The following is a 16,320-nucleotide window of genomic DNA, read 5'->3' on the forward strand; positions in this document are numbered from 1 at the left end:
TACCCAACGCCGCCCGCCCGGCTATAAACCCATCGTTCCTTAGCCCAATCCTGTGAGGTCCACACAAACGTGTTTCCCTCCAACCCATCCAAAAACAAGTATACCAGCTGGTCGTAAAGTGGACCTCCCTTCAAGTGGATTCGCCAAAAAGTTAACGGGGCCCTCCTTTTTAGCAGAAACTCCTGCCCGTTTTAGAACATTGCATAGAACATCCATCACCAAATCATGTTTATACTTAAACCCGGGTAACTCTAGTAAGGGATTAGATAAAAATTTTATTTTAGAATAAAGTAAAATAAAAAAAAAATAGATGTTTAATTCATTTAATTGTATTTGAGTCCTTTTTAAATAGTTGAATGTTTGCCGATACGGTTGCAAATTATCCGAGCCGCTCGTGAGCTACTCGAGTTCGAATCGATAAAGAGCTCGAAAAGAGCCTCAAATAAAGTTCGCTTAGTTATAGATCCTGAGCTCGAGCCTTGTATAGGAAACTTGTATGGGCTCTTCGAGCCTTAACGACTAACGAGCCTTGCGTATATTAAAGTTTAACCTCTTTTGATCATCTATGTATTAACTTAAAAGTTTACTAGTATACCACTTCTGTAACACCCTTCTTTAACCAAGTAACTAGCCTACTTACGTGTTTGTTACGGTTTTACTCGAACATTATGTTCTTTCATAATGTTTTTACTACCCGCGAGTTAAACAGATTACATGTTTGAACTCACAAAAACTTCTGCATGGGCAAAACAAACTTCATAACCTGCAACTAAGCCACCACTTTCTAAATGTAACAAAAAAACAGTAGCGGCAGCCCATATCTAATGTTTACATAAACATACCTATCACAACAGTTGCCTCCAAGTCATCATAATCCTTGTAATACTCGTATATGATCGTGACAGCGACGTAATAACTAACATCATATTAAAATACTATTAAACTTATCAACATGGACACCAATGTCAAGAGAAGGATGCAGGACTCAGGAGAAACATTTACCATCTGATGAACAGTTAAGTTATGTGAGATAACTAACTGTAAGATGCCTTTTAGTATATAATGTGTCTAGTAGAACAAAAACACAAACACAAACACAAACACTTAAAAGTCTCCTGGCACATGCTGTGCTGTCTTACTTCCTAAGACACTCCTAATGTCTGGTCCGGCATGCTGTGACAACCCTCCGGGAGCTTCCTCTGGCGATGAATCCGGCGAAATAAAACAAATAGCTTCTCTTAATTCTTATGTTTCCGGCAACTCTGATTCTAAAACTGCCATACTTCTCATTTCTGATGTTTATGGTATATTAATACAACTATGTTCCAAATATACTTATTATTTGATTCAATTTTTGTTATTTTGATATATATATATTTTGGCAGGTTATGAAGCTCCAAAATTGAGGTATGCTTGTAGCAAGAACAACTGCGGGATGTAAACTAGCCGAGCCCGAGCTCTTTTCCTAAAGCTAAAGTCGGCTTTTCAAACTTGAGCTCGGCTCATTTGTTATGTATTAACAAATTTGTTATATACGTTTTTTTAAGTATTATATATATATATATATATTGAAAAAAAATATTTAATGAATCTAGGCTCGAGATTAGCTCGTTTATTATACATTAATGATTTTATTATACAATTTTAATTTTTTTTTATATTTCTGGAAATAACTTAACGAATCTAAGCTTGGCTTTAGCTCATGTATAGTATCTTAAACGATCCCAAGCTCGGCTGTGCAGTTCGAAGTTACTACATAGAAGTCCAAAAGAGTTAAAACTTAAAAATAATTACAATTTTTTTTTTGATCCGATCTCATGTAGCTCTAAGCAGCTTGGCTCGTTTGTATTCCTAAGAAGAACTAATATTATGGTTTTTGATTTAAAATTGCCGACAAATTGCAGATAAAGTTGCATCTGCTGGATATTATGCAGTTGTTCCTGATTTGTTCTCTGGTGATCCTTTCATCCCAAAAACACAGCCGCAAGAGTGGTTAAAAAAACATCCAGCGGTTAGTTATGGATGGTCTTACTTTTTAATATAATTAATATTTATTATTTTAGTTAACAATAACTTACTAATTAAAATAAAATGTAAATATAAGATAAATTTATCTAAACTTCTTAAAAACATTACATGACATTCGCTTCGAGTTCCATCATCGTTAAATAAGATAAAGAGGTTGCTCCCAGTGAGACTCCAGCTCAAAAAAGCCCTTTTATATTACAAATATAAAATACAAGTCACGTAAAGTTTTTTTTTAAAATAATATAACTAGCACCGATACCAAGAAAGAAAGTCAAATAAATAATATTGCGAGATCTGCAAGAACCAATAAAAATCATTTATTTTTTTATGTATTTATCTATGCATACATGCGTAAATTTATGTGTGTACATAAGTTATAAACATCTAGAACACGTGTAGATAGACATTCTCTGTCCTCTTATCTACACGTGTACGAAACTTGTTACGAGTAAAAGACGACGCAAAGAAAATAGAGAAACTAATTAAGTAGATACAAAAGTCATTTAATTTTTTTATATATAATTAGACCTTTCTTGTTAATCATACTTTATTTTTTGTAGCTGCCAGCAGTGGATTTTGCTAAACCAGTTATTCATGCTCTCAAAGAAAAGGGTATATCTAAAGTTGGTGCTGCAGGATTCTGTTGGGGTGGTAAGACTAACTTCTACACAACTTTATTAAAATTTTAATTTCTTGGTTTTTATTATTATTATTATTAGACTAAACTGCGGCTTTCATCTTTGTGGTTTGTTCAAATATGTGGTTTTAGTCCAATAGTTTCAAATTTGCGATTTCCGTCCATGTGGTTTCATTTCATTTACAATTAAACCCGATCATACTAACCCCGTTAAGTCTGGTCGTTAATCCCATCAGTGTGTCCCTCACGCTAGGGGCAGTTTTGTCCTTTTCCTCCCCAGATAAACCCCGACCCTTATTTGAAAGCCCTCTCATGTAAGGGGTTGGGTGTATTTGGGGTAAAAAGAACAAAACTGCCTCTCACGTGAGGGGCACACCGATGGGTTTAACGACCAGACTTAACGGGGTTAGTGGGGTCGGGTTTAATTGCAAGTGAAATGAAACCACAGGGACGAAAATCGTAAGTTTAAAACTATTGGACTAAAACCGCGGATTTAGACAAACACAGGGATGAAAACCGCAATGCACTCTTATTATTATTATTGTTGTTGTTGTTGTTGTTACCTGCTACTCCTACTGCTACTACTTCGCTTATAGTTTAATACTTTAATTGCATCATTTCTTCGATAGCCAAAGTCGTCGTGGAGCTAGCAAAGGATGCAGATATACAAGTTGCAGCACTCTTGCATCCTTCATTTGTCACTTTAGATGATATCAAGGGTATGTTTTCGTTCAAGAACGTTAGTCATAATCATTGTGTTCTCGAAAACGGTTCATGTTTGACTTTTCAATAGTCAAACGTACTAAAAAAAGTCAAACTTAACAGTTTTGTGTTTTTTGATGATGGTTTTAGAGGTTAAGGTTCCAGTTGGGATATTCGGGGCTGAAGTTGACAACTTTTCTCCGCCAGAAGTCGTTAAACAGTTTCAGGCTGCATTGGAAGCCAAACCCGAGGTAAGTGTTTGCAAGTCAACCTGACCCAGTGACCCGTTATCTAAAACACTCGTTTTTTTATTTTTTATTATTTTTTTTATTTTTTAATTTTTATTTTTTAATTTTTAAAAATTTATTTATTTTTTTAATTTTTTTTTATCTAGGTTGATCACTTTGTGAAGATATATGCGGGTACATCACATGGTTGGGCCGTTAGATATAAAGATGACATAACGGCTGTGGAACGCGCACAAGGGGCCCATCGGGATCTTTTGGGTTGGTTTGGTAAATGTCTCCCGGTGGCCCATTCGACCCTGTAAAACTCGAATCATGAAAATAAGGGATAAATCAAATAAAGTGTGTTTGAAGATATTAATCACATGATTGATTCTTTGTACTATTGTGTAGAGTAATATGAATTTTAATGTTTGTGTTCTTGATTTTGAGCTAGTTAATATGATTATTTGAGTCAAAGCGAGATTAAGTCAGTAACTAACTGATAACACGTGACACGTGGATATAAGTTATTGGTCAAGTGTTCAGTGGAATAGAATCATGATGCTTGAGTAGTAGAGACTACCGTATGGTTTATTTCGGATTTTAACATGTTCTGAAATCGAATTCCGTTTGTTTTAATTTTGGTTTTTTCGTGTCTAATTCGAATAATGAACCCAATTAGAATAAACATGATATTAATCGACATAGAAAGCTGGCAAGCTAAATGAAAACGGTAGAGTGAGAGGGCTAGTAATCAAACACTAGGGTTAGTTATACAAATAGTCCATACAGTTTTACCAGAGTGATATATTTTTGCTTTAATTATTTAAGCTTAAAAAGGTTGCATGTTTAAGTTACGTTTTTTTTTAAATTATAAGTTTAGATTTAACTCTTAAAGTTTCTGACTTCACCACCGCACCACCAAAAGATCACCCTCGTCCCCAAACCCCCTTGACGCGAGTGGCTGGCGACATGGCCTCCCCAAAATAACATAACAAGAGCCAGTGATTATCAATTTAACCTGTAAAACCGCAACTTGGGACCAAACGAGAAGCCCTAAAATATGTTCATACCTCAAATATCAAGAGTCTAATGGTGGTTTGGTGTACGAAATGTTTTTTAAGAAATTCGAATTGGAATTAATCCCGATACAAATTTGTAAATGAATAGTTTAAATATTTATTTTTAGAACCGAGTAAACAAAAAGATGATTATTTAATTTAATTGTATTTGTGTCCTTTTTTAATTATTGAATGTTCGCAAATGAACCAAGCCGCCTATAAGTTACTTGAGCTTGGATTGATAAAAAGCTCGAATCGAGTCAATCTTTTTCTAGCTCGAGTCATGTCCGAGCCTCAAACAAGGCTCATTTTGTTATCAAGCCCAAGCTCAGCCTTGTATATCTTTAAGTTTTACGGTTTTAGCTTTTTTGGGCTTCTATGTTTTAATCTCGACAAGGGATCCTCCCACACCACCCATGATCTTCACACACCATTTTTCGTCCTATACGGCTCGTATAGGGCTACACGGTCGTATAGGACCTGAATCGTGTCAGGTTGTGTCTGATGCCATCGGCCAACGTTTATAGTGTCTCGTATAGACCTATACGACCGTATAGACACTTTTAAAAAAAATTGATGACCATATATTTAATATATGTTATTTATATGGGTTGTATCTGGCTCGTTTATCTTAACGGGCTTAAATGTTGAGCTCCAGCTTAGCTCGTCAAAAGCTCAAGACTGTTTGGGGCTGGTTGACCCAGCTTGTTTATTATTAAATTTTCTAAAAACAAATTGAGGTTTTTTAATATTCTAGGCATGCTTGTAGCTTACATATAATAAAAATTTGAGGTTTTTTTAAACATCTGGTCCACATACATTAAAATAAAATTGCACCCTAAAATACATCATGTTCCAAAATAAATCTAGTTTTAAATGTGATCCACATACATAAATGTAACCAGATACGAGAACATCTAGTCAATTTACTTTCAGTCTAATCTTATCAACCATCATAAAAATCTTTCATGTTTAAGCTTAAGAACTGAAAATCTGTCTATACGGCTCGTATAGCACTATACGACTCGTATAGGCTCGTATAGTCGTTTTTTGGTAGCGATTAAGGCTGGCTAAATGTTTTCTGCAAATGTTTTCTATACGGTCGTATAGCCCTATACGACCGCATAGGTTTTATGGCTTTGTCAGATATCAATACGAGCCATTTAATGCCTATACGGCTCGTATAGGCCTATACGGTCGTATAGACTGCAAAAAACTGTTTTTTTTGTCCCCTTGTCAGGCATTCGTACCCTATACGGCTGTATAGGCCTATACGCGCCGTATAGACGTGTGGGGGTGGTGTGTGAGGATCACATCCCTTTAATTTCACATTACACAACCAAGCTCGAGTCAAACTTTGGCTCGTCTAAGGTACTACACGAACCCAAGCCGAACTTAAACTCATTTTTAAGATCATTCTAAAAATATATAAAAATAGTTTAAAAAAAGGTATACAAATTAGTTAACAAATAATGAGTTTGTGGAGGAGTAGTAAGGAATTCCTCCTCCAACATTAAGTTTCGGCAGCACACCGACACCAGGTTATAATGTGAGATTAGGCGAGTAGGTAACGTTAAGTAGTTGGATCCTTGAATTCAACATGTTTTACCTCACCTTCCGGCAAGTATTCATGAGCGTAACTGGTATCTCGATTTTGTGAAATTAGTCTGTAGCCCATTTAAAAAATTATTTCACCATTCAAGAATATATAAATAAATTATCCAAACTCGAACTTTAGAAACAGAGTTCAAGATAAGATCTACTCGGCTTGGCTCGTTTATACCCTTGTTTGCAAACAACGGACGACAAGCTAGCTATTTACAGGGTCTAAAATTCTAGGGTTTCCAGTCATTCATCTTGAAACCCAAATCAATCTATCATTCTTTGATTGATTATTAATCAATAATAATAATGCCTCAGAGACACTCAAAGAACAACAACGATCTAGCCTACTTCACGTATGACGAGAAGAAGAAGCTGGGTTACGGTACCCAGAACGAAAGACTCGGTAAAGACTCAATTAAACCCTTTGATGCTTGTTCTCTGTGCTTGAAGCCATTCATTGATCCAATGTGCTGCCAAAAAGGTCACATCTTTTGTAAAGAATGCATCTTGGAGTGCTTATTATCCCAAAAGAAACACATCCAAAGGTTATTATTAATTCATTATTATTATTGTAGGGGTATGGTACTAAACCCGGCTTACGACCTTAATTTATTATGTTTGGTTTATTTTATTTTATGGACTAATACAATATTATTGGGATGAGGGGGTTTTGTGGAGGTAACCCTGACTGGGCTAGGCCCATTAGGGTACCATGATGGTGGCCATGAGGCTCCCTATATAACGAGGTCTCCACCTCCTTATTAAGGGTTGTTGTTGTTGTTCTCAGTAAGAGCCACCACCATAGCCATTTTTGTGTCTGTAAACAAGAGATCCTCGAGATTTCTTAGCAGTCACCTCCACACCACTAAAAAGCCATTGCAGATCTCGAACTACCGGAGAAGAAGATCGAGTCGTGGTTCGTTCATCTCGAACACCGAGGAACATCGTCTTGGATCAGGTCAGATTCATTTCATGTTTCTACATTGGCGCCATCCGTGGACGGCAACGAGCTGCCCTTCGATTTTCGTCTCGGTTCTCAGATCTGTTCATCCAAGAAAAATCCAGATCTGGAAGTTTACAGAAATATGCTTCAAGATTTGTTCTATTAAAGCTCAAAAAGATCCATAGATCTAAAAGATGCTTCCAGATCTGTGCAAAAATGAAGCTGAAAAAGATTTGTAGATCCAAAAAAGAAACTACCTGATTCGGACGGTCAAGCCTCCGGATCTGTGATGGTTTTAAATTCTCTCCACTCCGAGCTTCAGATTTATCTAGATCTGGTTTACAGATCTAGATCTAGGTTATAGATCTAGCTAACAAGACTCCCGACGCCGTGCATGCGCGCCCGCGAGTCATCACTCCGCCGCCATGCATGCGCTCCCGCGGAAACCAACATGTGGGTTGGAAGACGACTCCATGCCTTTGGCGCAGAAGACTCCACCGCCATGCATGCGAGTCCGCAAAAACCCACCATGCGGGTCGGAAGACAACTCCATGCCTTTGGTTTTGCGCAGAAGACTTCACCGCCATGAATGCGCGCCCGCGAGTCACCACTCCGCCGCCATGCAAGGGCACTGCGGAGGATCAAGATTCTGCTACCATGCATACGCGCCACCGGAGATCAAGTCTCCGCTTCCATGCATGCGCAGTGCCGAAGATCAAGACTTCGCCACCATGCATGTGCGCCCACGAGTCACCACTCCGCCGCCATGCATGCGTGCTCAACTTTCAGCCGCTATGCATGCGCGCCCGCGGATCACCACTCCGCCGCCATGCATGTGTCACATCGGAGGAACACTCCTCGCCATGTATGCGCCGCCTCGGAGGAAGCCGCATTGGAGGAACACTCCGACGCCTTGCATGCGCAACCCCGCGGATCAACAACCCGCCATCATGCATGCGCGCCGCCTCGGATGATGTATTCCGCCGCTATGAACAGGCGCCCTGCGAAACAACTCCCGCCATGCATGCGCGCCCAACCCCAAAAAGACATTCTTAATCGCGGAGAAGGTGACAAGAAGGAAGGCGGCGGAGAGCCTAACAGACCTTTACCAAGAATATGGACTCCCCTCACCAAACTAATATGCGTTCTATTACCTTTTGCATACATGTTTCACACTTCCCTTTATTAATTTTGAGCAATATGACAACATTGTATTGACATCAAACTAAAAATAAAACGAAGTAAAACATACATGTGCGAGCTCCAAGCTCAGACGCGTTGACGAGTTTTAACTCTAAAACGTCAGGGCCTTAGCCCAATAATATGAGCCTTAGCTCAAATTACTCATAGCATCCATCCTACGTATTGCGCAGCTGGACCATAAAAATACCTAAGCACAACTAAGGCAAAACACATGCCAAAGCATAGTTGTTAAAGTCTCAGGTCGGGGCCGCGCATGAGATTATAATGGATATAGGCAGAGTAACAAATACTGACACGTAAAGGCTAGAAAACTCATTCATAATTCCCTATAATAAATGCAGGATAACGTCGCGCAAAAGAGGAATAATGAAATGCCAAGGCACGTGTCAGCATATTCAGAATATCGCAAAATAACTTGAAATATGACAACTGTTAAGGATTAAGTAAAAATAATTTCCTTACAACCTTATTCAAATTTCAATGTGTAAGCATACCTTATATTCAACAAGCACACGCATGCGCCACCGCGGTTCGATACACCACCACCTCGCATGCGCCACCGCGGTTCGATACACCGCCATCACGCATGCGCCACCGCGGTTCGATACACCGCCATCAAAAAATGAAGAAGAAAGAGGAAGAAGAAGTTGCAGAGTAGACGAAAAGACAAAAATGCCCTCACATGCGCCTCACGTGAGGGCATTTAACTGAGTTTTTCTAACCCAGTTAGCGTAAAGGACATAACGTGTAGAAAAAAAAAGTTTAAAGTACACCGCCTGCAAGGAAACTAAAAAAAGGACACGAACCGTAATTTGGCTTTTTTTAAAGGACAAAATTTGTAATTCTGTCTTATTATTATTATTATTTTGTTACTTGTGTTATGTGAGGACTTGGAATGATATTAAGGGTTGAATAAGTTTAGAACTTTAGATTGGAATTGATTTATATATATCCAGTTTAGGTTCGGTTCGGCTCGGCTTTTTTTGACTTGCAAGAGCTTGAGCTTGGTTTGTTTCTAGCTCTTTATTAAAGCTCGAGATTGTCGATTGCTTGGCTTGTTTATTATTTATTAGTTAATTTATAATTTTATATACAATTTTAGTTATTTTTATATATTTTGAGAAAAACTTTGACGACTCGTGTGTAGTAGTACCTTAAACGAGCTAAAGCTTGGTTGTGCAGTGTGAATTTAATATATAGAACTCCAAAAGAGTTAAAACTTAAAGTTAGTAGGCTCGTTAAGGCTTGACGAGCTTAAACAGTTTTCTCATATGAGGCTCGAGCTCATGCTTGGCGAGCTTAAACAGTTTTCTCATACAAGGCTCAAGCTCAGGCTTGATGAGCTTAAACAGTTTTCTCATACAACGCTCGAGCTCAGGCTTGGCTTGTTTATTATTAGTTAATTAGTTTATATTCGTATTTAGTTATTTTTATATATTTTGAGAAAAACTGTAACTAGGCTTGAGCTCGTGTGCATTGTGCAGTATGTATCGTGAATCAGCTAGAGCTTGGCTGAAGCACGCTGTGCAGTGTGAAGCTGATACATAAAAGTCCAAAAGAGTTAAAATTTTAAAATAACTAGGCTCGTGTAGGCTTGAACGACCTTCCCATACAAGGCTCGAGCTCGGCTGTGCAGTGTGAAACTAATACACATAAGTCCAAAAGAATTAAAACTTTCAAATAACTGGGCTTGTTAAGGCTTGACGAGTTTAAACGGTCTTCATGTACAAGACTCAAGCTTGGGCTCGAATGCTTGATGACTAAATGAGATGTATTATCGATCCGATCTCGAGTAGCTCGCAAGCGGCTCGACTCGTTTGCAGTTTTACCGAACACAGTATGCAATTTATTGTAACTGTTTGTTCATTGACAGTCAATTTCATTAGCTGAGGAAGATCACCATCTGTTTATTGATTAGCGTCTAAACTTGTATATGTTTTATCTTTATTACAGGAAACTAGCTGCACACGCATCTCAACTAAAACAAGAACAAGAAGAAGAATCAGAGAAATTGATGCTCCAAAAAGCTCGAGAACTCGATGCGTTCGATCAACAAAACCACGGCGCGCTCCCACAATACAACGACAAAAACATTGACCAAAACAGAACCGGTTTTCACGGAGCAAACAGTGTCAAAACCACATCTTATGAAGAAGAAGCACTTAGAACCATGAAAGCATTTTGGCTACCTTCAGCCACACCCGACGCTCCGGTCAAAGTCAACGCACCATCCACCTCCACAACTTGCCCTGAAGGTAACGAAAACCTTAAAATGAAATCCCTTTTCTCTATTCGCTTCACTGAAGACACAAATGACGAAAAGAAAGGTTCGGGTTTGGATAAAAGTTATATATGTCCGAGTTGTAAGGTGACGTTGACTAATACGTTGTCGCTTGTGGGATTAAATACTTGCGGCCATGTGTTTTGTAAGAAGTGTGCGAATAAGTTTGTGGCGGTTGATAAGGTTTGTTTGGTGTGTAATAAGGGCTGCAAAGAGAGGAATTTGGTTAAAGGTGGGACTGGGTTCGCGGGTCATGGTGATAATCTTGAAGCGAAAGACTTTAAGCATTTGGGAAGTGGTTCGGGACTAGGGTTGGTAAAGCCTGCAATGAAAACATGAGTTTTGGCGTGTTGTTCTGTCTGCTTGGTTTCATGTTATTCGATTTTTGTTTTTCTTTTCTTGCATAAGAATGTAACGGTTATACATTGTACTTGTTTCGGTAATCGGTATGTTGTGTCTATGAAATTGTACTTGTTATATTTACAGCATTACTGAGATGTTTGTTCATTTTGGTTAAGAAACTATAATAATGTCGTCTTCTTTTGTTAGGTAACTTGTATGAATGTTTTGATATTATCCAAGTTATTTGTTAAGTAAAAAATCAATTTTTTTAGGTTAAACCAAAATTTTGAAACAAAAAAGAAAGTTTTCAAATCTAGAATACTTTTTAGACAAATTGGATTTTAATAATAAATATTGTTATCTATTGACATAATACATACACTTGTAATTTGACTAACGACACTCTTAACTTTTACTTTGATGTCAAAGACAATCCATGTAACACAATCATCAAATAAATATTTACACTATGTTTCCACTCAAATTTGCTCACACAATGTAAGGAAACTTACAAACGAAATCAAGTGAAGATCGAGCGTAAATCAACTGTAAAGCCGTTAGGATTCTCCTAAACAACTAAAGCGAAAGTAGTAATGTCATTGGCAAAAATTTTAGCATGAATTATTATCAGTCAATGAATCATAGTTTAAATGATTTCCAATTTGCTTACTTAATAAAAAAAACACTTTAATGAAGACTTCATACCTTAAGGGTAAATGCATAAGCAGTTTTTTTTTTTTTTTTAATTTACACTTGAATGTATATAAAACACAAACATGGATTAAACCATATATACAACAAATTACACCAATCTCCATTTTCAGAATCAAATCAAAGAATCACACCACCTTTAAAGCCAATATCATTAAAAAAAAGAAAAAAAAAAGGAAACTATAAATATATATAAGCAACAATATAAAACACTTCCTATAACCAAGAAATCTTGAAACCATCATCTACTCTTAAAGAAGTTAAGATCCCATCTTTTTAACAACCCATCCATTATATTACTCGACGAGATTTTTTCCACCGTTACCATGGCTTTGGCCCGGTCTGCCACGTCAGCGTTGGATGAACTAACAACAGATGGAGTTACATTTGATGTTTGTTCAGCTGATGATGTACTATTACACGGAGAAACAAACTGAGAAGGCGTATCGGTATCACTGCTGCTTGCAGTTGAAGCCCGTAAAGGTTCGGTTTTTATCGGCGGGCTGTGATTGGTCACTGCTGACGTGTCATTGCCAGCTGGCGGTTCCGGTTCCGGTTCCAAATCTTGTAAAGACAAAGTACGGCTTCCATGAGCATCTGAAATAATTTACCAACAGAAAGTTGTTTACTTGTTTGGTTAATAACGGAAATGGTCAAATGGGTCGGTCAACATGACCCGACCCGACCCGACCCGACCCATTTAGCAAAAAGCTTACCCGTTCTTCTTCCTCAGCATCGCATGGTAAACCCTCGATGTGTTGAAGCGGGTACTCGACATATTCATGATCGTCTTCTAATAATGGTTTATACGAATGACCATTGGAAAACTCAAAATCGATCATTTTAGAAGATGACGTATGTTCGGTTGACGTCGCTTCATCCTAAAGCAACAACAATATTCATCAAGTCAACACGAATTTTGATTCCAAGAAATGATTAATAAATTATCAATAATAAAGAAAATACCTCAGAATTACATTGTTTATCTGTTGATGGAATATCAGACGGGACCTAAAAGTTAATAAAAAATAATAAATTTGTATCGCCATATATTAAAATAATTAACAAAAATGTGGAAATTCATAAAACCAGTTACTAACCTCAGTCCTACTCATTGGTCTTGTAGACCGGAGTTGATTAATCGAGTCCTCGGTGCTACTTGATGCTAAATATTAATTCAATAAGAAAAAATATAAAAAACTTCAAAAAAAATATATATAAACATCGAACCGACTCAAGATAGCATATTGCAAATAGCATACCTTGTGGTGCAACTAAAAAATCCTCTTCATATCCAACTCCATGGATTTCCTAAAACAATACAAACCCGTAAAAAATAATTATCGCAAACTTAATTTAAAAAATACCATCGGTATACATCGCCAAGGTAATCAAGAGACGAATCAAAGAAGTTCCCCTTAACTTCATCTTCCGGAGGGTGCAAGACATTATGAAAAAAAATATTTATAGAATCGAAATAAAACTGAGGACACGGAGAGTTATGATCACCTTCAAATTTGATAATATTTTTGTCACCCTGTAAAGATGTAATTATATATTAATATTATATAAAAGTTGTCGTAACTAAATAATATAGTGTTACAAAATTACCATGTAAGCTTCATAAATACGATCAGAGTGATGCGGTTGTATAAAATCATCATTAACAGCGTGACCAAACAAAACCGGAACAAAAGAAGATTTTGCAACCTATAATTAAAAATCAACTTTATCAATTTATTTGACGTAAAGTGTCACGATAAATTTATTAAGTTTATATTTGTAACCTTTATGGTATTTAACTCCACAATATCAAACTTTGCCTTTTTAAGAATAGCTCTTCGCATATACTGGATGGCAAACTTAACCTGAAAGTAATCAACACGGTCATACTTTATGAGATAAATCACTATGAGTTAAAAACTAGAGATAATATATTAATAATCAGCTTACGGTAAACTTGGGTAAACGAATTTTATATGTATCGACAAGTTCCATCATTAAATCAACCAAATCAGAAAACGGACTGTCGAGAACCATTCCTGCAATTGACGGGTCCTCGGCTCCATACATCAGGCTGACATCATCAGCATTTTAAGTTACAAAAACTGAAATCATATCACTAAAATAATAACATTAACGTATTATAAATAAATTGCCTTGTTACAGCACCCATCGATCGGCCCCAAAGAGCGATAAGCGAAACGTTTCCATCAGACCGCAAATAATCCACCACGGATTTCAAATCGTCTTTCTGGGAATAAAATAAAATAAAATTTCCATGTGTTTAATAATGAATATTAAAATTCTAGTAAAATAAAATTACCGATTTACTTACTTCATACCACCCTAGACTGACATGCTCTCCACCAGAGAGTCCAGAGCCGGAGAAATCAAGAGTGAATACGGTAATATTTGATGGTAATAATATTATAGCTGCTTCGCTAGCATCTGCTCGGCACCCACTGCCACATCATCATATTATGCAGAAAATGAGCACTTACATAAGCTTACCAGGAAATTAAAATTTTTACTGTAAGATCACTAACCTGTTTCCGTGACAGTATATTACACATGGCAGAGGCTTTCCATCAGGACTCACAATAGGCAAGTAATGACTACACTTAAGCACGTCTCCTCGGCTATTTACAATCTGAAAATACAACACACCGTTTAAACACAACCAGTATCACTTGGATTTGTAAATAATAATTAACAAAAACGCACGCTTTATACTTTTTACGGCGCAGATTTTACCTCTATATCTTTCCTTTGAAATCGTTTTCCTTTAAGCCTGAATTCGTGATTTAGTAAATCATTGTTCGGGTCATACTCAGCTCTGCCATCAAATAACAGATTTTTCATAATACGCATCGATTAAAAATTTAAAACCAGTCAATAAAAGCATAAACACACTGTATAAACTACCTTCATTTCAAGAAACATACTGCTCAATTCAAATATCAAAGGCCAAAACGAAATGAAAAATCAATTTATCAACATAATTTCAACAAAACCCTTAATTTAGAATCCACAACAAATTCCTTAACTGTTTATTATTCAGCCAATTATCCACTTAATTATCAGTTTATCACAAACCCTAAAAGACCAATTCTTCCAACCCAAGATTAGTAACTGAAGCAAACCCAGAAGCCCTAAAACATTAAACTTGACAAAAGTTTTAAACTTTGCAATTCTTGGATCAAACCCATATCAAGAATTGAGTATTTAACATAACCCAGAAGCCCTAAACCATTAAACTTGACAAAAGTTATCAAATTTGCAATTCTTGGAACAAACCCATAAAAACCCATATCAAGAAATGAGTATCCAACATAACCCAGATGCCCTAAAACATTAAACTTCACAAAAGCTATCAAATTTGCTATTCTTAAATCAAACCCATAAAAACCCATATCAAGAATTGAGTAATTAACATAACCCAGAAGCCCTAAAACACTAAAGTTCACAAAATTTTTCAAATTTGCAATTCTTGGATCAAACCCATGAAAACCCAGATCAAGAATTCAGTATCTAACCTAACCCATATCAAGAAATGAGTATTTAACATAACCCAGAAGCCCTAAACCATTAAACTTCACAAAAGTTATCAAATTTGCAATTCTTGAACCAAACCCATGAAAACCCAGATCAAGAAATGAGTATTTGAAATAACCCAGATGGGAAGTAAAGATTATTATTATTATTATTATTATTATTATTACCTAGGAGGACGAATGATGAAGTTGATGAGTTGTTCCATAAAGATTAATTCAAAAAGCACAGATCTTTGGTTGGTTTTACAGATCCTGTGATGTGGGTTCTTCAAGTTGTGAATAAGTGTTTGAAATTTGACAAAATGTTGTAATTTGTGTCAACGGTTTGGTCGGTCTTCGGTTTGTGTTTTGTGTTACAACGTTGTGTATCCAAATCAAACACCATGTCTTGTTCTATGGCACGTGCATAGCACCACCTTAAACTTTTTAAGATTGTATGTTAAAAGAAACATGTTACTAAAGTTATTTTTTTTAGATTTTAAACATAGGTTTATATTATACTTTTGTTAATATAAGTTTTTAATTTGTTTTCTTTGACTTTTAAAAAATATCGATTTGCTCGGTAGTCCAGGAACAAGGTTTTTCAGACGTTTTCTATGATCAGAAGGTACTGCTATAATGACCACTACGTGCGTTTCATTATCTTCAATCTTATCTTTTATAGCTTTTTATGAAGTTGCACCGGGAGCTAGTGCTTGCCATCTAAGAATAGCTCCATGGATCTCATAATAAATGTTTGATGCTTCTTGGGGCTTCTTTGGCGACCGTGAGGTCACCGGATGAATTGCCGAGTAGATAGATCAGATCCGGACGCGAATGTTGCTCCGTTATGTTGATGAAAATGTGAATTTTATGGGTGGAGGGGGCGCAAACCGCTCACACCCGCCAACCACTACATTAATCGTTGCCCTTAAACTCGTTGGAACCAAAACCCACTGGCGCTAGATTACCTACCCAATCCTCTGCTCCATCTCTCCTCTGCACACTCAAACATGCTCCTATATTCTTTGTTTTCTCCAGGTT

At 36.9% G+C, this 16,320-nt stretch overlaps 3 protein-coding genes across 3 annotated transcripts; 2 read left to right on the forward strand and 1 right to left on the reverse strand.

Moving 5' to 3' along the window:
- The first annotated feature begins 1,149 nt into the window (after positions 1-1,149).
- LOC143537286 (endo-1,3;1,4-beta-D-glucanase-like) lies at positions 1,150-3,998 on the forward strand. The gene is made up of 7 exons (XM_077031086.1): positions 1,150-1,304; positions 1,386-1,408; positions 1,895-2,011; positions 2,589-2,679; positions 3,295-3,384; positions 3,518-3,618; positions 3,762-3,998. The coding sequence occupies exons 1-7, from the start codon at positions 1,157-1,159 to the stop codon at positions 3,915-3,917; spliced, it is 726 nt and encodes a 241-aa protein (XP_076887201.1). The 5' UTR covers positions 1,150-1,156; the 3' UTR covers positions 3,918-3,998.
- A 2,539-nt stretch (positions 3,999-6,537) lies between these two features.
- On the forward strand, positions 6,538-11,138 carry LOC143537307 (E3 ubiquitin-protein ligase CSU1-like). The gene is made up of 2 exons (XM_077031106.1): positions 6,538-6,805; positions 10,360-11,138. The coding sequence occupies exons 1-2, from the start codon at positions 6,567-6,569 to the stop codon at positions 11,024-11,026; spliced, it is 906 nt and encodes a 301-aa protein (XP_076887221.1). The 5' UTR covers positions 6,538-6,566; the 3' UTR covers positions 11,027-11,138.
- Positions 11,139-11,877: 739 nt separating this feature from the next.
- Positions 11,878-15,654, reverse strand: LOC143538910 (uncharacterized). Its single transcript, XM_077032352.1, has 14 exons — positions 15,466-15,654; positions 14,498-14,579; positions 14,290-14,393; positions 14,079-14,205; positions 13,900-13,994; positions 13,694-13,817; positions 13,528-13,608; positions 13,352-13,450; positions 13,119-13,277; positions 13,003-13,051; positions 12,841-12,905; positions 12,707-12,751; positions 12,457-12,621; positions 11,878-12,337 (listed from the first exon to the last, which is right to left on the reverse strand). The coding sequence occupies exons 1-14, from the start codon at positions 15,501-15,503 to the stop codon at positions 12,254-12,256; spliced, it is 1,317 nt and encodes a 438-aa protein (XP_076888467.1). The 5' UTR covers positions 15,504-15,654; the 3' UTR covers positions 11,878-12,253.
- Between the last annotated feature and the right edge of the window lie 666 nt (positions 15,655-16,320).

The sequence above is a fragment of the Bidens hawaiensis genome, unplaced genomic scaffold, assembly GCF_021521415.1.
Source record: "Bidens hawaiensis isolate Kalapana, Puna unplaced genomic scaffold, B.hawaiensis_p1.1 tig00000780_1, whole genome shotgun sequence".
Lineage (NCBI taxonomy): Eukaryota > Viridiplantae > Streptophyta > Magnoliopsida > Asterales > Asteraceae > Bidens > Bidens hawaiensis.